At 34.2% G+C, this 25,731-nt stretch overlaps 1 protein-coding gene across 9 annotated transcripts; it reads right to left on the bottom strand.

Annotated features, from left to right (window-relative positions):
• Window positions 1–10,546: 10,546 nt before the first annotated feature.
• Window positions 10,547–25,404, bottom strand: LOC143256355 (uncharacterized). 9 transcript variants are annotated; one of them, XR_013031288.1, is made up of 5 exons: window positions 24,584–25,391; window positions 13,934–14,064; window positions 13,718–13,751; window positions 13,575–13,684; window positions 10,547–12,625 (listed from the first exon to the last, which is right to left on the bottom strand). XR_013031288.1 is itself a non-coding variant. In XM_076513490.1 (2 exons), the coding sequence occupies exons 1-2, from the start codon at window positions 24,645–24,647 to the stop codon at window positions 11,090–11,092; spliced, it is 579 nt and encodes a 192-aa protein (XP_076369605.1). In that variant the 5' UTR covers window positions 24,648–25,379; the 3' UTR covers window positions 10,547–11,089. The 9 variants fall into 9 exon arrangements, 1 of the variants encoding a protein (XP_076369605.1); XR_013031282.1 differs by having other exon boundaries at window positions 13,575–13,751; window positions 24,584–25,404; XR_013031289.1 differs by lacking the exon at window positions 13,934–14,064 and having other exon boundaries at window positions 24,584–25,394.
• Window positions 25,405–25,731: the final 327 nt, after the last annotated feature.

Genomic DNA, 25,731 nt, shown 5'->3' with positions numbered 1-25,731 from the left:
GGTAGTGTTCTCTGGGGAAATGTAAGTGTTAGTGTTAATGTTCTGCAGAGATAAGTATGTGTTAGTGGTAGTGTTCTCTGGGGAAATGTAAGTGTTAGTGTTAATGTTCTGCAGAGATAAGTATGTGTTAGTTGTAGTGTTCTACAGAGACATGCATATGTTAGTTGTAGTGTTCTACAGTGAAACATGTATGTGTTGTAGTGTTCTGCAGAGAGACCTGTATCGTTAGTGGTAGTTTTCTACAGAAAACGAGTATTTTTAGTGGTAGTATCCTCTGGGAAACATGTATGTGTTAGTGCTAGTGTTTACAGAAACATGCCTGTGTTAGTGCTAGTGGTCGTGTTCTACATAGGTACGTGTGTGTTAGTGGCAGTATTCTACAGAGATAAGTATCATGTATGTGTTCGTTTTAGTGTTCTACAAAGACATGTATATGTTAGGTGTAGTGTTCTACAGAGAGACCTGTTTGTGTTAGTATTACGGTTCTACAGAAGACATGTCTGCATTAGTGGTAGTGTTCTGCCAAGACATGTATGTATTAGTGGTATTTTTCTACTGTGAAATATATATGTGTTAGTGGTAGTGTTCTACAGAGACACATGTAGGTGTTTGTGGTAGTGTTGTAGAGAGAGACTATGTGTCAGTGGATATTTTTACAGAGAGACATGTGTAAGTGGTATTTTTCTGCTGGGAAAGTATGTATTAGTGGTAATGTTCTACATTGACATGTGTTATATACTGTGATGATCTGTGTTTAAATATTATGTTTTTACAGCTTGATGTGTTGTATTCCAACATGGGCTGTGTTCATGTATAATGCTTTAACATGATAGTGTATTATATACCATCATGATGTGTTTATGTATCATGCTTTAACAGCATCATGTATTTTATACCATCGTGATATGTGTTCACATATGATTCTTTAAAAGCATTATGTATTATATGCCATCATCTTCCGTGCTTATATATCATGCTTTAACAGCATCATGTATAATATAACATAATGATGTGTGTTCATATATCATGCTTTAAGAGTTTGAGGTGTTATATACAATAATGATCAGTGTTTATATATAATGTTTTAACCTAATCATGTAATATATACCCTCGTGATATGTGTAAATATATTATGTTTTATCAGGTTGAGGTGTTATATACCAACATGATCTATGTTCATATATCATCCTTTATTAGCATCAGTATTATCAATCATGACGATCTGTGTTCATATATCCTACTTTTACATCATAATGTATTATAAAATTTATGATCTGTTTATGTCTTGTGTTTTAACAGCATCATATATTATATACCATCATGAAGTGCATTCACATATCATGCTTTTACACCTTTATATGTTATATTCCATCATTATCTGTGTTTATAAACCATGCTTTAACAGCATCATGTATTATTTACCATCATGATCTGTCTATATATCATATTTCAACAGCATCGTGTGTAATATACCATAATGATGTATGTTCATATATCATGCTTTAAGAGCTTAAGGTGCTATGTACCATCATGATCTGTTTATATATAATACTTTAGCATCATCATGTATTACATACCCTCATGATGAGTGTACATATATTATGCTTGTAATAGCTTGAGGTGTCATATACCAACATGATCTGTGTACATATATCATGCTTTAACAGCACTATCTACCATCATGATCGGTGTTCCTGTATTATGCTTTAATAGCATCTTGTATTACATACCATCATGAACTGTGTCCATATATTATGGTTTGAGAGCATCATGCATTATTTATTATCATAATCTGTATTCCTCTATAGTGCTTTAACAGCCTTATGTATTACATACCAATATGATTTGTGCTTACAAGTGATGCTTTAACAGGTTGAGGTGTTATATACAATCATGCTCTGTATTTATATATAATATTTCAACAGCATCATGTATAATATACCATCATGATCTGTTTGGATATATCATGCTTTAACAGCATCATGTATTATATACCAATATGATCTGATTTTATATATCATGCTTTAACAGCAGTGTGTTATATACATTCATAATGAGTGTTACTATATGATATTTTAACACCTTGAGGTGTTATATACTATCATAATCTCTTTTTATATATCATGCTCGAACAGCATATTATATACCATCATGATGAGTGTTCATATATCATGCTTTTACACCTTTATGTGTTATATACCATTACGATCTATGTTCACATATCATGCTTTAACAGCATCATGTGTTATATACCATCATGATTTTTGTTCATATATCATTTCTTCAAAAACATCATATATTATATACCATCAAAATCTGTTTATATATCATGCTTTAACAGTGTCATGTATTATATACCATCATTATCAGTGTCCATATATCACGCTTTAACAACTGGTGGTGTTGTATACCATCATTATCTGTGTATATATATAATGTTTTTAAAGTGTTATGTATTAGATACCATCATAATCTGAGTTCATATATTATGCTTTAACAGCATCATTTATTATATACCATCATTATCAGTGTTCATATATCATGCTTTTACAGCTTGAAGTGTTATACACTATGATGATCTGTGTTTTAATATCATGTTTTTACAACATTTTGTATTGTATACCATCATGGTCTGGATTCATATATTATGCTTTAAAAGCATCATTTGTTATATACCATCAAGTTCTATGTTCATATATAATGCTTGAACAGCTTCATCTGTTAGATACAATCATTATCTTGTTTATATAGATGCTTTAATAGCATAATGTATTATATACCATGATGATCTGTATTCGTATACCATGCTTTAACAACGTGAGATGTCATATACCATCATCATCTCTGCTCAGATGTCATGCTTTAACAGCATCATGTGTTACATACCTTCATGATGAGTGTTACTATATCATACTTGAACAGCCTTAGGTGTTATATACTATCATAATCTCTTCTTATATATCACGCTCTAACAGCATCATTATCATATACCGTTATGGTCTGTGTTCATATATCGTGCTTTAACAGCATCATGTATTATTTACCATTATGATCTGTGTTTATGAATTATGCTTTGTCAGCATCACGTATTATATACCATCATTATTCCTTCATGAATCATGATTTAACGGCATCATGTATTATATACGATCATGATGTATGTTCATATATGGCTCTTTATCAGCTTAAGGGGTTTTATATCATCATGATCTGTGTTCATATATCATGCTTCAAGAGCATAAGTTTCATATACTATCATGAACCGTGTTCATACTCGTATATCATGCTTCAAGAGCATTACATATTATATACCCTCATATATCATGCTTTAGCAGCTTGAGGTGTTATACACCATCATGATCTGTGTTTACATATCATAATTTAAGAGCATCATGAATTATTTACAATTATGATCTGTGTTCATATATATATCATGCATTAACAGCTTTAGGTGTTATATACCTTCACGATCTGCGTTTATATATCATGCTTTAAGAGCATCATGTATTATCTACCATCATTATCTGTGATAATATATCATACATTATTAACTTTAGGTGTTACATACCATAATTATCAGTGTTCATATATCATGCTTGAACAGTTTGGGGTGTTATAAACCATCATAATGTGTCTTCATATATCATGCTTTAACAGCACAATATGTTATACACCCTCATTATGTGTGTTCGTATATCACTCTTTAACAGCTTGAGGTATTATATATCATCATGATCTGTGTTTATATGATACTTCAACGGTATAACGTGTTATATGCTCTCCAGCGGTACAACAGTATATCTACTGAATCACACCACTAGAAACCTGGTTTCTATACATATAGTGGGCAGAGCACAAATAGCCCATCGTGTAGCCTTGTGCCTAATTTCAAAAACAAACAAACATGTTATATACCACACGAATATAAATGTTGGCATATGATACTTCGATGCTGTGATGTTATATATGATTATAACATCACTGTTGTTGTATCACGTTTTGACACTTGATAGTGATATTCAAACCTCTCACTAGTACAACGGTAAATCTACGGATTTACAACGCTAAAATCAGCATTTCAATTCCTGTCGGAGTTCTCAGCAGATAGGCTGATGTGACTTTTCTTTAAAAACGCACACACTGATATTCAAGATTAATTTGACCATACCAATCACTTTATCATTTTACATAAAACAATGTTATTACGTACGAATAAACAAAACATGAATATAAGAACTACTTTCTTGTTGTTTACACTTTCAAATAAAACTTGAACAGATATGTGACATGCAACTGTATGTGCAACAGATATGTGACATGCAACTGTATGTGCTACTTTGTTTTGTTGTTTAACTTTTAACATAAAAGAAGGATATCGAAACAAACAGAGGTTACAGTTTTTCTGGCCTGAAAACGTATTTCCAGTAGGAACTCACTTCCTCTCACATAAATAACTTATTATTCAGCGTTGCCTTCTGTATGTAGAAAAAAGAAGCCACAAACCTTCTATCTCCCATTCGAATTGACTGATTCCAATGTGTCTCATGCAAATCATCATACGACAACCCTCCACCAATGAAAATTCCACAGTCTAATGACACATGTGGCTTTCTCTGTTCAATTCTATCGAATTATCACTTCAAGTTTTGGCAGATGGAAACACTGGTTTTCGGTGGGGAGAAAATGTAAGAGGAAGTGAGTAGCTATTGGAGATACATTTCTAGTTTAGAAAAAAACTATTGATCCGGTACATTTCTTACTTTCATATAAATAGCTTGAATCCCACACTAAATTGGTGGAAGGAAAAGGAAGAAGTACCTGAAAGACAATCCCTAGAATGAGAGAGTGAGATTTATTGTGGGGAACTGCACCACTTCTAAAATAGGTATACTCCACTTGTAGAAAGATTATGGCATACATGGACAGAAAACAGAGGAGCACATCCAACTGTGAAAGAACTACGGCTAGAAAGTAATCTGAATGATGCAATATTTATGAAACTCAATCCAACAAATTATAATATAAGTGGGTGAAATGAAAAGGATGTACCCATAGGTAGTGTCTAGAACGAGACGGACCATACAAAGTAACCAGCCATCTGACAGAGGGAGGAAAGATCATATTGTCTTCACCTCAAGATTAATAGACCAGAGGAAATATAGTACCATTCATTAATGGGGCACAATGAATTTCATAGATTGTTACATTAATCCTGGAATCGACAGCACTGACGGAGTATAAATGAGAGAGGAATATAGACACGTGTGAGAACTTGCAAGTTAATTGGTTCTACTATAAATCCAAAATCTAGCCACAGGGAAATGACATCCACAGGATGAGGGATCCCAGTTAAAAGGTTGAACTGCAATTTTGACAGATTACTCCCATTTGTTGTTCTGTTTCGTATTGGATAACACCACGTCATTTACACCAGCAGAACACCACTGCCATACTCTCATTCACCACGTCATTTACAGCAGCAGAACACCACTGCCGTACTGTCCCCCCGTCATTTACACCAACAGAACACCACTGCCGTACTCGCATTTCCCTCCTGCTTTTGTTTTGACTTTCTCACAAAGCTACACAAGGACTATCTGCACTAGTCATCCTTAATTTAGCAGTGAAAGTCTAAAGGAAAGGCAACTAGTCATCACCACGCACTGCCAACTCTTGGGCTAATCCTTTACCAATGAATAGTGGAATTGACCATAACATTATAACACCATCACGGTTGAAAGAGCAAGCATATTTAGTGGGACGGGAATTCGAACCCGAGATCCTCAGGTTGCCAGTCGAGTGCCCTATCTGTCCATACTGCCTCCTGTGCAGCCTGTAAAAATAGTTCTAAAGTTAGAACACCCAGAATGGGAGCATAATCCTTAGAAATAATTGTGGAAATTTGCAAATCGAACAAGAGTGTTTGATGTAAAATATGCGAGAGTGAAAACAAAAGTTTAAAGAATATAATAATGAAGAAATTAAATTAAACTAACAAAATAACGATACAGAAAAATTACACACGTCCGAGCACAAGTACCACCGTGATAGTTTGGTCATGGGTGTATGGTGTTCTCTTACTGGTGGAGTGTTCTTGCTTGATGATTGTACGGGGAATACATTGGAATTGGTCAGTTCCGAAGGAGAGGAAATCGAAAGCTTGTAGCATGCGTAAAAAATGTTTTTGCATATAGAGAGCAGCACTCAAGGATAAGAGCTATTTATATGCATAAAGGTAAATGTTTAATATTCAAGCAATGAATGAAAGACTAACATCCCTTGCACTTCAATACTATGATAAATACGAAATCTCCTAACTGCTGCTCTCCATAAGATGACAAGTGCATCCTACAAAGCAATATCGCCATACAATGAGTATCTAGCCACGAAACGAACACACGTGAAAGGCATTACTAATATATTTAAGTCGTTTCTTTTCCAGCTCTGGGAGTAGGAGTATACAGCTTCCATCCTTTAATCTTTCACTGCTAAATTAAGGATGACTCATCCTTTTCTGGGATCTCCCGTTTTCCCCCACATTAAATTTTCAAGCACTTTTGGACTCTAGATCCCAGTCACCAGCGAAATTCAAACCAAACCAAATTCTGTCTCTGCCAGACGTTCCCTCAATTAACAACTATCAAGAATCATTAAAATTATAATTACTAATCACCTTGATCGTAACACTAGCACGTGTATGGTGAAGTGGTACAACCCAGGTTTAAAAAATGTAAAATCTTTCAAAATTAAATACCTACCATGATCTTTTGGTGGGGGGAGTAATGTTTATTTGTGTTTTTTAAAGCAAAGCCACAGTTGGGTATCTGGTGTGTCCACCAAAAGAAATCGAACCCATGATTGTAGCATTGTAAATACGAAGATTTACCACTGTCCCACCAGAGACTACAGGTAATGTACCGTATCGGAAATATGACATTATACCAATGTCATCTCATTATGTTTAAATATCTTCATAAAATATTGACATCCCAAATAAACAGAAATATAATAACCTATTTTGTTTTGTTACTTAAATGTTTACGACATCAAGACAAACAGAAATATAACAAGTTACAATATAAAATATTATTTTTAATGTTTATATTTTTACACTAAACCAAGATATTACAAACAAAATACTACGTGACTCTACCAGCTTATATATCATGTCTACAATATTACATAAAACCATCGTATTCCAGACAAATATAAATACAGGATGAATATTTAGTATCAACCCACTTTCCTACACTTGCAAAAAACTATATCTAATGGTTCTCATATGACATTCGGATATAGCTCAAGTAAGCATATGATGTACTGAAAATTATATCATTACAAGAGCATTTATTCACTTATTTATTTCAGGTCAAAATACAATGTACCAGATGTTGTTTGTTGGTACAGCAGTGTTTATTTAGTTATACGAGGGCTGTTCAAAAAATACGCGGACTGACGTCATAAAACAAAATGTACTTTATTTAGAAGTTACAGGTCTGGGACTCCTTCAAAGTACTCTCCTCCCCAACGCACACACTTATCCCAACGGTGTTTCCACTTGTTGAAACAGTCCTGGTACGCTTCTTTTGTAATGTCCTCCAGCTCCTTCGTCGCATTTGCCTTAATCTCGGGAATCGTCTCAAATCTTCCTTTCAAGGGTCTTTTGAGTTTGGGGAACAGGAAAAAATTGCAAGGAGCAAGGTCAGGTGAGTAGGGGGTGGGGTGGGGTGGGGAAGAACAGCGATCGAGTGTTTGGCCAAAAACTCACGAGTTCTGAGGCACAAATTTCGCAGCAACGCGGTGTATCTTCAATGTTTCGGTCAAAATCTCGTAACAAGATCCAACTGATATCCCACACTCTTCAGCAAGCTCCCCTGACAGTCAGACGTCGACTTGCCCGCACCAGGGTGTTGATTTTGTCGACGTGTGGGTCGTCAGTTGACGTGAAGGACGTCTAGGACGCTCATCATCTTCAATGGACTGTCGACAATCCTTAAAACGTTCATGTTACTTGAAACATGCCGTACGCTTCATAGCAACATCACCGTAAACCGTGTTAAGCATAGCAAAAGTTTCAGTCGCAGATTTTCCAAGTTTAACACAAAATTTCACAGCAAGTCGTTACTCCTTCAGGTCATTCATTCTGAAATCCGCCAAACGAAAAAATCGCACTTCACTTAAAACCGCGTAGCTAATACACAAATGAAGATATCTGCAATCGGGAAATGGCGTCGTAATCAGCTGATCTGTGCAAACCTAGCGACACCAAGCGGATTCCCCTGGAACCAACTGGAGCCGCGCAATTCAAACAGTCCGCGTATTTTTTGAACAGCCCTCGTATACTTCAGGTCAACATACGATGGATGTACCAGAATTTGTTTCCTTGTACAACAGTCCGTGATGACGAGAAAACCCATTTGTAAAGAATTGTATATTTAAAAACGGCTGGTATAGTTAGAGAAAGCACTGTGTAGTAGAGCGGACAACGTTTCGACCTTTTTCGGTCATCGTCAGGTTCACAAAGAAAGAAAAGGTTACTGACCGGTAGCTGACCACACGTTTGAAGGAGGTTGTACAATTGAGTGTAGGAATGTAGAGGATATGCTTAGATGTTGGATATATTTATTAATATAGGTATAAAAAGTGTTCCTTTGTATTGATATATTTTGGGCTTGAGTTGTTGTACAAGTAAGGCTTCTGTAATTCTGCGTTTGTTTAGTATTTGGGCGTTTTCTATGGTTATGCTGTATTTATTTGACTTCCAGTGTTCGAAAACTTGAGAAGGTGGCTTTTTGTGTTTTTTGAATCTGGTTTCCATTTTCTACTTGTTTCTCCAATACAGAAGTCGTGGCAGTTATCACATTGTATTTTATAAATAATGTTGGTGTTGTGTTTGTTAGTGTAGTTTTACATAGTATAACCCTTAGTTTTGTGCCTGGTTTTGAATAAATTTCATATTAACTGGAATGTTATTTTTTTTACCAGTTTTTGCCAAATGTTGGTTATTTTTCTGCTGATGTCGGGAATATATGGTGTGCAGCAGTATATGGTTTTATGATTTTTAAATCGTGGGATATATTTACTTTTGTTGGTTGATTTTTGCTTTCTGTCTTGGTGTGTGCATATAATGTTTTCTACGGTTTGTGGAGGAAATTTATTGATGTTGATGATGTATTGTTTTATTTTGTCTAATTCGTCGTTAATTTTATCTGGTAAGCATAGTTTTATGGCTGTGTTTATTTGGTTTCTTAGTGTGCTGAGTCCCAAGGAATGTATAGTCCAGTATGGGTTATTTTTCGGTAGATTTTTGTTTTAAATTGTGTATCGGTTCTTGTAATTTTGGGCTTAAGAAATGATATTTGATTGCTTTCTTCCTGTTCACATGTGAAGTTAATCTTGGGATGTATAGAGCAAATGTGATTAAAAAAATAAGTGGTGTGTGTTCTGTAGATGTGAATCCCGTAATCGTGACGTCTACATATCTGTACCAGTATAGTGGTGGATGTAATGCTGTGTTAATTGCTTGTATTTCAACTTGTGTCATAAAAATATTGGCTAGAACTGGTGATACTGGGTTGCCCATGCTTAGGCCATTTGTTTGTATATAGTTGCGATTGTTGAACATGAAATTTCTCTTCATCGTGGTGAATTCTATAAGGGTTACTAATTCGTTGCTGGGAATGTTTGTTGATGGGTTAGGGTTTCGGATGTAGAGTTCTAAGGCTATCTTGCAGGTTTCAGGGGACTTCTATAAAGGGGATATGACATCGAAACTGGCCATTAAGGCTTTACGATTAAGTTGATTAAGGTTAGATTTAAAATTAAAGGAGTCTTTGATGAATGAGTTGGCTGATGTTACATATTTGGAGAATGTTCATGCTTTGTATTTACCAAGATTGTAATTAAACGATTCATTTGTGGACATTATTGGTCGTAATGGACAATCTGGTTTATGAGGTTTGGGGATGCCTTATATTTGTGGTGTGCGTGAGTTGGTTTTACGTAGGGAGAAATAAAGTGTTTGTGAAATTGTGTTGGCTTTTTTTTCATTTTTAGTTGTGTTTCCTCTATCCATATCAGTCGTTTTTAAATATATAATTTAGTACAACAGTGTTTATTTATTTACACATTTCAGGTCAACATACGATGTACCAGATGTGTTTATTTAGTTATATATTTTAAGTCAATATACAATGTGCCAGAAGTTGGTACAACAGTGTTTATTTAGTTATATATTTCAGGTCAACATACGATGGATGCACCAGAAGTTGTTTGTTGGTACGACGGTGTTTATTTACTTGTATATTTCCGGTCAACATACGATGTATCACAAGTTGGTAGAACGGTGTTTATTTAGTTATATATTTCAGGTCAACATATGATCTACCAGAAGTTGTTTGTTGGTACAACAGTATTTATTTAGTTATATATTTCAGGCAAACATACGATGGATGTACCAGAAGTTGTTTGTTAGTAAAATAGTGTTTATTTAGTTATGTATTTCAGGCCAACAGGCGATGGACCAGAAGTTTTCACCTCTTGTAACTGAGTTTCCAACAGTTTATTTAAATAGAGTACAATGTCAAAATTAATTACCAAATATATGCAAAATTATTATATATCCAAACAATTATCTTCTATTAAGATAAATCACAAAATTCACTTTACTGATAAAGAAAACATAATATATGTTAATGTCTAGACTAGAAATAAAGAGAAACAAAAAGTATTTCTCACTCTAGAGAAGTATGACTGATGTACATAAAAAATGAACTGGTTCAAAACATTTCCATGAATCTACCCAAGGTTTGACAGTTAAAAACCTTAGAACAGAAGAAACTATGGAGTACATACAAATATATATAAGTTAAATTATGGTATGTACAACTGTTACATACCTACTGGTATTCACTCCACATGTACTACTGTAACATACTTACTGGTATTCACTGCACATGTACTACTGTAACATACTGGTATTCACTCCACATCTTCACGATGTAATATAAGTAATTAAACAGTTGGGTGAAGTTTATACTGTCTACTAGTGGTACTCATTCCACGTCACTTCAACATGTAACGTAAGGTACTAAACAGTTGTGTTAAATTTATACCTTCTCCTACTGGTATTCATTCCATGTCTCTTCAAGATGTAATACAAAGTAGATAAACCAATGTTAGTTATCTGTGGAAAACTAACTCTGTCTTCTCTAACTAGACTTTGTAGCTCCTTTAACGTTGCAGATGTATTGTGTCTTTTATACTGGACCAAAATTTCTTCCTGTTCTGGAGTTAACACTATTGACCTACTACCGGCATTTGTCCTTGAGCTGCTAGTGATAAAGTTAGATTTATTTGGGGTTGAAAAAATGCCAGTTTTTGGAAGATTATATTTTAGGTGGAAAGAAACAGCAGATTTAACAGTATATTCTGGAACATTTAATTCTCTTGCCACATTTTCACTTTCTTTACCCTGAATGAAAAAATGTTTGATTATCATACCATACTTTTCTTTAGAAATTCCTACAGCTTTAGGAATATCTTTATATATTTCTTGAAGACTTGCTCTGGCATCCGGGACCTTATCTTTATTTTGCCAGTAACCTAGAATCAAAACAAAGGACTTCAGTGTTAAACATTTTCAACCATCATAAATAACATCAAATAGTGGTCCACAAACAAAGTAACATATATTAAAATATTTACGTAAATACAGTTCACAGAATTCTCTATTGTTTTAACATCTGGTCTAAATTTGATAGTGAAACACCATATTTTTTGTGTGTTAGAAAAAGGATTCTATTTGGTTATTCTACCTGTCTCATATAATTCAGTTCTTATCTTACTACAATAATCACTTTGCATATGTACAGTAACACAGAATGTCTTGGTTTTGTCCACTTGTTTTCAACACACATACATAATTACATATAGCTGATCTCTGAACTCAATTTAATAAGAACCTTTATAAACAACCATTATATGTAAGTGCTGGATATTCTACTACACAGTATTCAAGAATATGACACTTAATAATATAATAATATCATTTTGTTCAAGATATTAAAGAATTATATAAAATAAAAACATTATATGGAAGTTTAGAAATATTAAACTAAAACAGAACCAGTACGCAACTTTTATATACACATAACTTATTAGTCACGAGTCTTCATTATTACTGAAACAATAGTAAACATCTATGTTTCTCTTTATATAAATATCACTGAAACAATGGAAAACATCTATGTTTGTCTTCATTATTATTGAAACAATGGTAAACATTTATAATTATCTTCATTATTACTGAAACAATGGAAAACATCTGTGTCTTCATTATTACTGAAACAATGGAAAACATTTATGTTTGTCTTCATTATTACTGAAACAATGGAAAACATTTATGTTTCAAAATATTTTTGAAACATTAGATTTCTCTCTCTCTCCTTTTTAAAGATGATTCAGTTTCATGTTCTTTTCTTCACATGTTCTGGTTAAGTGCTGATTTCCTTTGCCATTCTAAGGTAGAAAGGTTTTCAGGATGTTAGGCACAACGCCACATTCCTTTGAATGGTAAAACCAATGATACTGCAGCTTTTAGTAATAGCATTCTTTTATTTGACTTCTAGAATTATACAGATAAATAAAATATGGAGTAAAACCAACTTTGTTTTATTGAAAAACTGGTGTGATTTTATCACACAACATTTACATAAGGAGAAAAAATGTATTAAATTAGAAGAGGAATGGAAATTCCAAGTTACTTTTGAATAACACAGACAACACAAAATATTATAAACATGCTTTTTATTTTATAACTAGTTCACACTTTTAATATCGTAAGAAACAATATGTAAACGTATCAGTTACATTGTACTCATTTCCAGAAAGCTTATATTAATTTTCAGTTCAATTTTCACAATTACATGTTACAAAATATTTATATCAAAATCCACGTCATTTCCTCCAAACTACTACATTTCCTCTACCATGACAACAGGACATATACAATGACATTATGACCAGCCTTATCTATGACTATTATAATCTCAAATCCAGTAGAATATTCAAGTTTAGATCAGCCTCTACTAAGTTGTCAATACCTCCAATCTTAGCTATATAGTGAAATTTAGATTATTTGTATTATACTTACATCAGCTGTATGCTGAAATTTATACTGACCCTATGTATAACTGTCACTATCCCAAACCTTGATGTAAATCAGTTTTATCCCTGTATGGTTATAAGTATCCTTAACCCTAAATGTATATTAGATTAGCCTTGTGTACAGCTGTAACTAACCCTTGCTGTATATTAGATCACCTCGTGTATGGATGCCACTATCCCTAACCCTAGCTGTATATTAGATTAACCTTCTATATGGTTGCCACTGTCCAAACTTCATTTGCACTATCACTTATTATTTTGATTTAATGTCTTATTCTGTAAGTAGAAGCAGTAAAACTGGTTGTAACTTTATAACTGAAACTTTTAAAACAATGTAAAATATCAGGTAAAGCTCTGTATAAGACACAAAATTAATTGTTTATTTAAAAAATAATAACATGAATTACAAGTTCTTTCCTTTCAGATGCACGCTATACCAAAGTGTAGATATAGGAACCCTAAATGTAGTGGCAGCTTTTGTTAAAGACATCTGTTTATGAAACACAGCTTTCATTGCCTTCTGCATGTTAGGAAACACAGCTTTCATTGCCTTCTGCATGTTAATTTCTGGCCAGAAGCTGTTTCTAAAGAAAGAAAGAGAATCAGTCTGACTCTGATGGAACTGTACATTTTGATCTTTAACAACAAAGTTTCTAGTTTTCTTCCAATTTACAGTATTCTCCATACAATTATTAACTTTAGAAAAACCTGTAATGAAATATGAGAAATTAAAGCTCTTTATAAAAGCCAGAACTATATTTCTTACCAAATAAACTAATCCAAACCACGATTAGAATTCTTTAATGTTCACGTGTATTGATTCAAAATACCACAGAAGCTGCAAACTTCTCTGACTGCATATACAAACATACATGTATCTTCCCTGGAAACACTTCCCTAAAAGAAACAAACTTATCACACAGAACTAACAATATTTGCTAAAATTATTCTGCAGGAATTGACTTTAAAAAAAACACAATCAAAGAAGAATTCTCAGAGTTTAAATCTTCACAAACTGTGATAAAACTGCTGACAAAAAGAAAACAAAACTCATTATTATAAGTTTCCAACTACCATGTTTGACACTAACATCTGCTGGTCACTAAAACTGATAGTAATAGAAAAGAAATTATACAATTTCTTCTCAGTTCAATAAATATACAGAAAATACAAGTTCTGAAGAACTTTATTTTTCAAATCTGAGACTTGACAGTTTTTCTGTATACAATATAAGCTTACATTGAGAAATGTTAACAACAGAATGTCACAGCTAATAATTTACCAGACCAACAGCTAAAATAATGAACACCAGATAAAAATTTTACTTAAGTCTCTGGAACTGCTTAAAAAACATCATAACAGAACATTTGAAGTGAGATAAACCAAACTGAATTATATCACAATGAGTTAAAAAATACAAAATTGTTTCTCTTTTGAGGTGTGAGGTTGAGATTCACATGATGCTCTTAAAAACAAAAGTTTGTAATACCAAATTGTGGTGGAATGTTATGGTTATAAGTCAAAAGATGCTAATGTCATCAAAAGATGTAACCTGAAATGTTAAGAGATGTCATCAAAGGATGTAACCTGAAATGTTAAGAGAGATATCATCAAAAGATGTAACCTGAAATGTTAAGAGAGATATCATCAAAAGATGTAACCTGAAATGTTAAGAGAGATATCATCAAAAGATGTAACCTGAAATGTTAAGAGAGATATCATCAAAGGATAAGAATGAAAAGTTTTACACAACAATAATTACACCATTATATACACATATCAAAAAGTTAATGTTAAAAAAATACTCCCCAGAGAACATGAAAAAGAATCTGATATGATGGCTTCAGCCAAGTAAACATGGAGGTGAATCACCAGCTAGTGTTGTGGTTAAACATACTAATCTGATGGCTTCAGCCAAGTAAACATGGAGATGAATCACCAGCTAGAGTTGTGGTTATACATACTAATCTGATGGCTTCAGCCAAGTAAACATGGAGGTGAATCACCAGCTAGAGTTGTGGTTATACATACTAATCTGATGGCTTCAGCCAAGTAAACATGGAGGTGAATCACCAGCTAGTGTTGTGGTTATACATACTAATCTGATGGCTTCAGCCAAGTAAACATGGAGGTGAATCACCAGCTGGAGTTGTGGTTATACATACTAATCTGATGGCTTCAGCCAAGTAAACATGTAGGTGAATCACGAGCTAGATTTGTGGTCATACATACTAATCTGATGGCTTCAGCCAAGTAAACATGGAGGTGAATCACCAGCTGGAGTTGTGGTCATACATACTAATCTGATGGTTTCAGCCAAGTAAACATGGAGGTGAATTACCAGCTGGAGTTGTGGTTATACATACTAATCTGATGGTTTCAGCCAAGTAAACATGGACGTGATTCACCAGCTAGAGTGGTTATACATACTAATCTGATGGCCAGCCAAGTAAACATGGAGTGAATCACCAGCTAGGTTATACATACTAATCTGATGGCTTCAGCCAAGTAAACATGGAAGTGAATCACCAGCTAGAGTTGTGGTTATACATACTAATCTGATGGCTTCAGCCAAGTAAACATGGAGGTGAATCACGAGCTAGATTTGTGGTTATACATACTAATCTGATGGCTTCAGCCAAATAAACATGGACGTGAATCACCAGCTAGTGTTGTGGTTATACATACTAATCTGATGGCTTCAGCCAAGTAAACATGGAGGTGAATCACCAGCTAGAGTTGTGGTTATACATACTAATCTGATGGCTTCAGCCAAGTAAACATGGAGGTGAATCACCAGCTAGAGTTGTGGTTATACATACTAATCTGATGGCTTCAGCCAAGTAAACATTGAGGTGAATCACCAGCTGGAATTGTGGTTATACATACTGATCTGATGGCTTCAGCTAAGTAAACATAGATGTGAATCACCAGCTAGAGTTGTGGTTATACATACTAATCTGATGGCTTCAGCCAAGTAAACATGGAAGTGAATCACCAGCTAGAGTTGTGGTTATACATACTAATCTGATGGCTTCAGCCAAGTAAACATGGAGGTGAATCACCAGCTAGTGTTGTGGTTAAACATACTAATCTGATGGCTTCAGCCAAGTAAACATGGAGGTGAATCACCAGCTAGAGTTGTGGTTATACATACTAATCTGATGGCTTCAGCCAAGTAAACATGGAGGTGAATCACCAGCTAGAGTTGTGGTTATACATACTAATCTGATGGCTTCAGCCAAGTAAACATGGAAGTGAATCACCAGCTAGAGTTGTGGTTATACATACTAATGTGATGGCTTCAGCCAAGTAAACATGGAGGTGAATCACCAGCTAGTGTTGTGGTTATACATACTAATCTGATGGCTTCAGCCAAGTAAACATGGAGGTGAATCACCAGCTAGAGTTGTGGTTATACATACTAATCTGATGGCTTCAAGCCAAGTAAACATGGACGTGAATCACCAGCTAGTGTTGTGGTTAAACATACTGATCTGATGGCTTCAGCCAAGTAAACATGGAGGTGAATCACCAGCTAGTGTTGTGGTTAAACATATACATACAATAGGAATAATCTGTGATAATTCAAAGCTTAGCCTCACGTGCAACATGACTCATGAGTTCTTTATTATCAGAGAGAGTCCAGAAAAGAGTCATTGTCTAGCATCTCTAAATTCATTAGTGCAGGCAATAAAACCTTCAAGACCCTCACTGAACATGACCACAATTGAAACGTGATCAAACAAAAAAAAGAAGTGAAATATTAGTGATCAGATGAATAAGTGAAAAAGGATTAATCTCCTTCTCTTCCTGACAATATCTTGAGTATGAAGAACTGGTGTGAGGATGCATAAAATATGAAAAACCAATCTTTGGACAAACAGTGGAAATACTCCCCAACCAGTGATGTATGTAGATCAGCACCCATGAAAATAAACTTTCACATAAAGAGTATACACAGTATATAAAAGTAAGAACTCAAACAGGTTTTCAGAAAGAGCATGTAATCCTAATATACGTTAAATAGTACACAAAATGGCCATGTGGGATCAAGGATCCAGAGATGACTGGGGACTCAAAGAATGTGTAGTTGCAATAATTTAATGGTAGCCTTAAACAAGGCAACTGTGGAAGATGAAAACCTGTGCCAAAGGCCAGGTGAAAAACAAGTTATGGTTGTTACTTCTGATTAAAACAGGTTCAACCTCCTCTTAATACATCATTTCTAATGTGCTTGTCATTTCCATTCAGAAATATCTATGTAGGAAATAAGTAAAAACTGAGACAGATATTATGGAAACCTTAAAAATTTAACCTGATGCTGTAGGAAAGATTGTATAACTTCCATGCCTGACACTTCATATTCTGGGTAGCTGGGATAACCATACCAGATCAGGAAAAAATGGACACTGAAAACTACCACAAAATGCAGAAAACAGATGTAGCAGCCAATCTGGTGCTATCAACAGGACCTAACAGTAAGTTAGAGCAAATCATGTCTGGTACTGTAACATATGAATTGGAGGAAGGCCTAGAGTTGTAATTTCATCCTGTCCTGACAGAATGCATCCATTGTGAAAGCCTGAAGATAAAGTACCATAAACCAACTTGCTAGTAGTTAAATGATCCAATGAGAGGCAAACTCACCAATCAAACAGTCCAAGAGAATCTTGTGATGCAGCATCTATTCTGTTGGGAGAACTGATTTAGGTTCTGCTACTGCAGGCATCATCCATGGAATATGACAAGCTAGTAGGGTGATAAGACATTAATAGTTCTAAGAAAGAAGGTACAAAATTAAAAAACAAGGAGAACTGGACCAAATGCCTCCTTGGTGAGAAACATAAGACACCCATCAATAACCTCAGACCACAAGCCATTGCATGCTGAAGAGCAAGAAAAACTAAAGCCATGTGTAGAGAAGTCTCATCACCTGTGCGTAGACTCCAAAACTCCTGATTGTTGGGTATATGCACCCAATCCTATTCATCAAGAGATGGAATTCTGTATGAGATGGTAGCAGAGGAACCCGTCTTGCAGTAGTGTCTTGACTTAACAACTCTTTAAGATCAATCTCAACTAAGGAATCTGGGAAATTCACTGAATCAACATTCATGATCTCTAGGTCACATATAGACCATTAAAAGGATCTCTTTGCTCTTGTACCAAAAGTGTAAGGGATGTGCATGATGCTTACATTCCCAGAAGAGAAAGAATCATCTGTGCAAAGGGAGATGGAGAGGTAAGCATCCTATTCCATAGCAATAAACAAGATGTAAGTCAGCTGAGAGAAGAAATGAAAAATAAAAAACAGATTAAGGAAAGAGTAACTTGTAAACTTTAGAGAATCTAGGCATTGATATAGACAGGTTGATGACTGAAGACAAATCTCCTGTCTTCTTATGCCCAATAACCAACAGGAATAAAACCTAGGAATAACTTGCATTACTATCTTACTACCTCCATACCAACCAAACTGAAAACCCTAGAACCAAGTTCCAAATCCCACAGATCTGCTAGAATGGAAACCATACAGGTTGGGTGGATAATGGTGGTGAAGATATGAATAGAATGTCTAATCCCGATGTAAGAACCTGTAACACTACTGGATCCAGAAATAGGCCTCAACAGACTCTGAAGAGAGTGATACGACCGAGTCCTTTGACACAGACAGAATCTAGGTACTACTGTAACACGAGGCTGATGTTGGGACTTATTAACAGGAGCAGAACGATGACCCCCTATAAGAAGCAATGAAATTCAAAACTTCAACAACACAGAGGAACATAGAAACTGAAAATTGAACATGGATCTAGGTCAACATCAATGAACTAGGAACTCACCACTGTCCCACAAAGAGACTAAAAAGCAAACAGAATAAAAGAACACACAGGAAAAAACAATTCAATTGTCTCCAAAAATATGAGGATTGCCTTCAATTGTAGCTTCAGAGTCCCCTGGAGGACCACCATAGAACCAAATATATGTCTCCAATCTCACTGTGAATCAGATCACTGACAATCTTGGCTAAGAGTGACTCCAACACCCTCTGGCAGTTGTGTAACACTAAATATCAGAGTTAGGATATAGAATGACTACAACACCCTCTGGCAGTTGTGCAACACTAAATATCAGAGTTAGGATATGGGAGACTTGAACTAACTCTGTGCTGGAAATAATAATCCAGGAATTCATACCATCAGTCAGAATTTCACTCAGAATAATAATTTTTAAAATATTATTACCAACATCAACTAGATAACACAGATAATGTATTTACAAGTGATTGTAATACTGGGAAAATCATTAATAACACTTTCTTGAGAAAAAATGAAAACATTACCTGAATGAGGTGATTATATACAGTATCAGGATAGAGGGAACATTTACACAGATGGAGAGGGTCACGAGATAAATATCACCAAAGGTGACTGAATGGGATATAAAAGATTGGAGCAAGTGAGAAAAAATCAAACCACTGTTTAGATGGACAGAGAAATAAACCTTAGTAGTTCAGTAATAGCTATCTGTGTGAGGAGAGGTGTGTAAAACATAAACACCGTTAGAAACCAGGAATATGCTAAACATATAGTAACAGCTATCTGTGTGAGGTGACGTGTGTAAAATGTAAACACTGTTAGAAACCAGGAATATGCTAAACATATAGTAATAGCTATCTGTGTGAGGAGAGGTGTGTAAAACGTAAACACAGTTAGAAACCAGGAATATGCTAAACATATAGTAATAGCTATCTGTGTGAGGAGAGGTGTGTAAAACATAAACACAGTTAGAAACCAGGAATATGCTAAACATATAGTAATAGCTATCTGTGTGAGTAGAGGTGTGTAAAACATAAACACTGTTAGAAACCAGGAATATGCTAAACATATAGTAATAGCTATCTGTGTGAGGAGAGGTGTGTAAAACGTAAACACAGTTAGAAACCAGGAATATGCTAAACATATAGTAATAGCTATCTGTGTGAGGAGAGGTGTGTAAAATATAAACACAGTTAGAAACCAGGAATATGCTAAACATATAGTAATAGCTATCTGTGTGAGGAGAGGTGTGTAAAACATAAACACAGTTAGAAACCAGGAAGATGCTAAACATATAATAATAGCTATCTGTGTGAGGAGAGGTGTGTAAAACGTAAACACCATTAGAAACCAGGAAGATGCTAAACATATGGTAATAGCTATCTGTGTGAGGAGAGGTGTGTAAAACATAAACACCGTTAGAAACCAGGAAGATGCTAAACATATAATAATTTGTATTACAGTCTGTTTCCAATGTCCCATCATGCCAGAAAAAATCATACAATAATATCAATGTAATGAGATTTGAAAAATAAATATAAAAGCAGTGTTGTAAAAGTGGATCTGTTATTTAATACAAGTGGAAACGACAAGTCTATAAGTTTGCAAAGCAATGCAAGTTTGGTGAATTGTTTGTCATTTTCAATGATTTATAGTTTGTGGTTATGTTACTAAAAGTCTAGCACACAACAGAGAGTAAATATCAATTGTGGACATGATAAAAAATTAACACCTGTAGGTAAAATAAGTAACTAATAACTGTGTGTAAGAGTATACAGTACAAAATGTTAACAGTAGAGTTAAATACACATTGTAGATCAAACAAAAACTTAACACCTGCAGGTAAAATAAGTAACTAATAGCTGTGTGTTAGAGTATACAGTACAGAATGTTAACAGTAGAGCTAAGTACACATTGTAGATCAAACAAAAACTTAACACCTGCAGGTAAAATAAGTAACTAATAGCTGTGTGTTAGAGTATACAGTACAGAATGTTAACAGTAGAGCTAAGTACACATTGTAGATCAAACAAAACTTAACACCTGCAGGTAAAATAAGTAACTAATAGCTGTGTGTTAGAGTATACAGTACAGAATGTTAACAGTAGAGCTAAGTACACATTGTAGATCAAACAAAAACTTAACACCTGTAGGTAAAATAAGTAACTAATAGCTGTGTGTTAGAGTATACAGTACAAAATGTTAACAGTAGAGCTAAATACACATTGTAGATCAAACAAAAATTTAACACCTGCAGGTAAAATAAGTAACTAATAACTGTGTGTTAGAATATACAGTACAGAATGTTAACAGTAGAGTTAAGTACAAAAGATCAGGGTATAACTTTATTATCCTAAGTTTAAGTTGATTGGTATACAACTAATCTCTCATATTTAATAAATTGTTTACTTCAAGCTTAACACTAAAACAACTTCAGGATCAATATCTTCTCTCACATGTTATTTATTTTATTAATAAATCAAATCAATATTTCTAAAATGTGGATATTCAGAAACAAACATCTACAAGAGACACAAAAAACAAAATCTAATCAATGGAAATAATAACCACCAAATACATATATGTATTGTCTTACAGAATATAGTCAACAGCATGGAAAGACAACAACAAAGACACTCTTTACATGTTCAGACATACATGAAGACACTCTTTACCGGTTCAGACATACATGAAGACACTCTTTACGGTTCAGACACACATGAAGACACTCTTTACATGTTCAGACACACATAAAGACACTCTTTACATGTTCAGACATACATAAAGAGACTTTACAGGTTCAGACACACATAAAGACACTCTTTACAGGTTCAGACATACATAAAGACACTCTTTACAGGTTCAGACACACATAAAGACACTCTTTATAGGTTCAGACACACATAAAGACACACTTTATAGGTTCAGACACACATAAAGACACACTTTATAGGTTCAAACATACATAAAGACACTCTTTACAGGTTCAGACACACATAAAGACACTTTACAAGTTCAGACATATATAAAGACACTCTTTACAGGTTCAGACACACATAAAGACACTCTTTACAGGTTCAGACACACATAAAGACACTCTTTACAGGTTCAGACATACATAAAGACACCTTACAGGTTCAGACATACATAAAGACACCTTACAGGTTCAGACATACATAAAGACACTCTTTACAGGTTCAGACATACATAAAGACACTCTTTACAGGTTCAGACATTCATAAAGATACTCTTTACAGGTTCAGACATACATAAAGACACTTTACAGGTTCAGACATACATAAAGACACTCATTACAGGTTCAGACACACATAAAGACACTCTTTACAGGTTCAGACATACATAAAGACACTCATTACAGGTTCAGACACACATAAAGACACTCTTTACAGGTTCAGACATACATAAAAAGGAACAGATCACTGAAAACAACTTTGGGATGAGACTGGTAAAAATCAAGATACTGAAGAAACAATCCTTCAAGTCACCCAAATCAATAATTAATTCCAGTTTCAAGGCTCATAATAATACACACCCATTATTTGTAAATTCATGTAAATAGCTTGCTTTGATCAGAAGTTAGTACCAATACGTGTTTCAAGGGCTTGAAGAAGTGATTTGATAAAATTATCTATTCATAACAAGCGAATGACACTACATCCAAATGTGAAATGCCTTTTATAACATCAGTTTTACAATGGATAGAACACAAAAACATAAAGTGGGCATATCACGTACAAACTTCTTTGAAAACAAACACATTGAAATAAGGGCATCTCAGTACAATGTGTCTAGAAACACAATAATGTTATCTGACAGTTCAGAATCATCATTCGTTTTAACACAACTATTAAGCTATTTCACTGATTTGTTTTAATAGGGTTTCAACTCTGCAATGACTTAAGGTAACAATAATATAGTCTATTAAACTTCACTGACGTGTCACTGAAAAGCAAATGTTCTCTGTGATCAGTAAATTAGCAAATATTATAAACAAAGACAACATCAATTCTCATTCATAGAAAACAGAAGACAAATTAATTCAACATTTAGCTCTGATATCAGTTATTGTAGTTTTTAATTATCAGATTATTTCCTTTATCAGTGTAGTGTATTATATATAAAATAACCTTAAACACAGCTTAATACTGGCAGTGATTGTAAAAACTATTTACTTATACCAATATCAAAGCTCATGATAAGTATTTAGCAGCTTAACCACATCTTGTGTCTGTATCACCTACACAGTATTTGCTAATCTTGTGTCTGTATCACCTACACAGTATTTGCTAATCTTGTGTCTGTATCACCTTCATGGTATTTGTTACTCTTGTCTGTATCACCTACATGGTATTTGTTACTCTTGTGTCTGTATCACCTACACAGTATTTGCTAATCTTGTGTCTGTATCACCTACACAGTATGTGCTAATCTTGTGTCTGTACCATCTACACAGTATTTGCTAATCTTGTGTCTGTATCTTGTGTCCGTATCATCTACACAGTATTTGCTAATCTTGTGTCTGTATCACCTACACGGTATTTGCTAATCTTGTGTCTGTATCACCTACACAGTATTTGCTAATCTTGTGTCCGTATCATCTACACAGTATTTGCTAATCTTGTGTCTGTATCACCTACATGGTATTTGCTAATCTTGTGTCTGTACCATCTACACAGTATTTGCTAATCTTGTGTCCGTATCACCTACATGGTATTTGTTACTCTTGTGTCTGTATCATCTACACAGTATTTGCTAATCTTGTGTCTGTATCATCTACACAGTATTTGTTACTCTTGTGTCTGTATCAGCAACACATTATCTCCTACAACAAATTAAGATCAAAGTAGCAACCAGCTTGGTATTTACGATTCATCACACTAACACTGGGTATACCTGACATAAGTATGTTGTCTCCAGCATGTGATATTATTAACTGTCTGACAGGAGTTAAAAACCTTCATATCAGTAAAGTGTCTGTCCTAAAATTTGAAGGTTTTTACATTAAAGTTTCTTTTAAATAACTTCTGGTAAAGTAAAACAGATAATATACATCTATAACAACTGTTTTTCATTTCTTTCATACAAGATGAGGTTATATCACTATTAATACAACTTTACTCGTTACAGTGTTATTTAATTATTAGCTTAAAAATTAATTTTAAGTTCTCCAATTTCAAAGTAATGTGTTCATATTTTAAAACGTTAACATATTACTGTGAGTTCAGTAATAATTTAATTTTTGTCCAAAACTGTAGCCAAACATTTATAGTTGAAAAGAACAATATTTGTTTGATTTAAATTAATAGTATAACAATATAATGTCTGATAAGATATATAGTTATTGAAGGCTCAATGATAAAAGAAATACAAGTGACAGCCTTTTCACAATTAACCAATGTTATCTTATTAACAATTATAACAGTGAAAACTGTAGTAAACCAAAAACTGTTTACTAAACTGTGATATAACTCTTCTGAAGCACTTAAATTATTATTATTTTTTATCAAAACACTTTGCCTTATTGGTATGACTTAATTTTAAAACTAGTATACTTCATATTAAATTACTATTACCAGTCCACGTCCAACAAACTGTCATCCATGTTGGCCTTATCTTCAAGTCCTGCACTGGAAACATTTGTCAATATCATATCTCCCCAATGATACTTACTAGATTTATTCTATATAGTTATTCCTATAAATTAGTACAGGCTACACGTGAATTAACTGGTAACAGCTTAAACATTAACTGAACATAAAAATACATATTAGTACAACCTACGCCCGAAGTTTGTTAAATTATGATGGTTACTAACTTTCCTCAGTCTTGTAGTTTCTAGATCAGGTTACAATAGTAACGTAAGAGTAATCAGGCCTATTATTATTCTTTATACTATTATGATATGTTATTTTGTGTGTGGCTCGTCACAAAGGTAATGAAGCTTTGTACTGTATTAAAATACTGAATTACTCAAAACTGTATGCAATCAAATACTGTTCTTTTGAAAATCCAAGCTAATTCTGATCCTTGTTTCTATTAGCCTTACAATAACATTGTAAATTTACAAATTACAGAGACAACTGTATCAGTGTATGATCAGAAACTAAAAACATTTTGCTTGATATCATTATTAACAGAATACTGGTTAGGGTGCTCGACTCATTAACTGAGAGTCGTGGGTTCAAATCCATTCACCGAACACGCTGGACCTTTTCATCCTTGAGGACGTAATAATATAAGAATAATCCCATTATTCGTTGGCAAAACAATAACCCTAGAGTTGACGGTGAGTGGTATTGACTATATGCCCTTCCCCTAGTCTAATCCATCACTGGTAAATTAGGGACAGCTAGCGCAGATAGCCATCGCGTAGCTTTGCGCGAAATTCAAAACAAACTTAATATTAAAAAAATAAATTAATTAATATATTAGAATCCTTCAAAAATCTACCTAAGAAAACATATTTGCTCAAACAATTGCGATATCTAAACACTCAAAAGTTATAAAAATGAAATATTTTTGCATCTGCTTAAGAATAACGTGATAAAAAAGGTAAAAGAACAAAACTAAACAACGAGGTGTGTGTGTTTTCTTATAGCAAAGCCACAGTGGGCTCTCTGCTGAATCCACCGAGGGGAATTGAACCCCTGATATTAACGTTGTAAATAGGTAGACTTACCGTTGTACCAGCAGGAGAATACTAGAAGATTCGACATCTCTA

The sequence above is a fragment of the Tachypleus tridentatus genome, chromosome 7, assembly GCF_004210375.1.
Source record: "Tachypleus tridentatus isolate NWPU-2018 chromosome 7, ASM421037v1, whole genome shotgun sequence".
Classification (NCBI taxonomy): domain Eukaryota; kingdom Metazoa; phylum Arthropoda; class Merostomata; order Xiphosura; family Limulidae; genus Tachypleus; species Tachypleus tridentatus.
This window is presented reverse-complemented; position numbering and strand designations above follow the sequence as displayed.

Bases quoted from the DNA above. Each gene is read 5' to 3' on its own strand.
- LOC143256355 (XM_076513490.1), bottom strand. From the start codon at position 24,647: ATGTTTCCAGTGCAGGACTTGAAGATAAGGCCAACATGGATGACAGTT. The intron at 11,605-24,583 runs GTAATAGTAATT...TTTTGATTCTAG, and splicing joins AGTTTGTTGGACGTGGACTG to GTTACTGGCAAAATAAAGAT.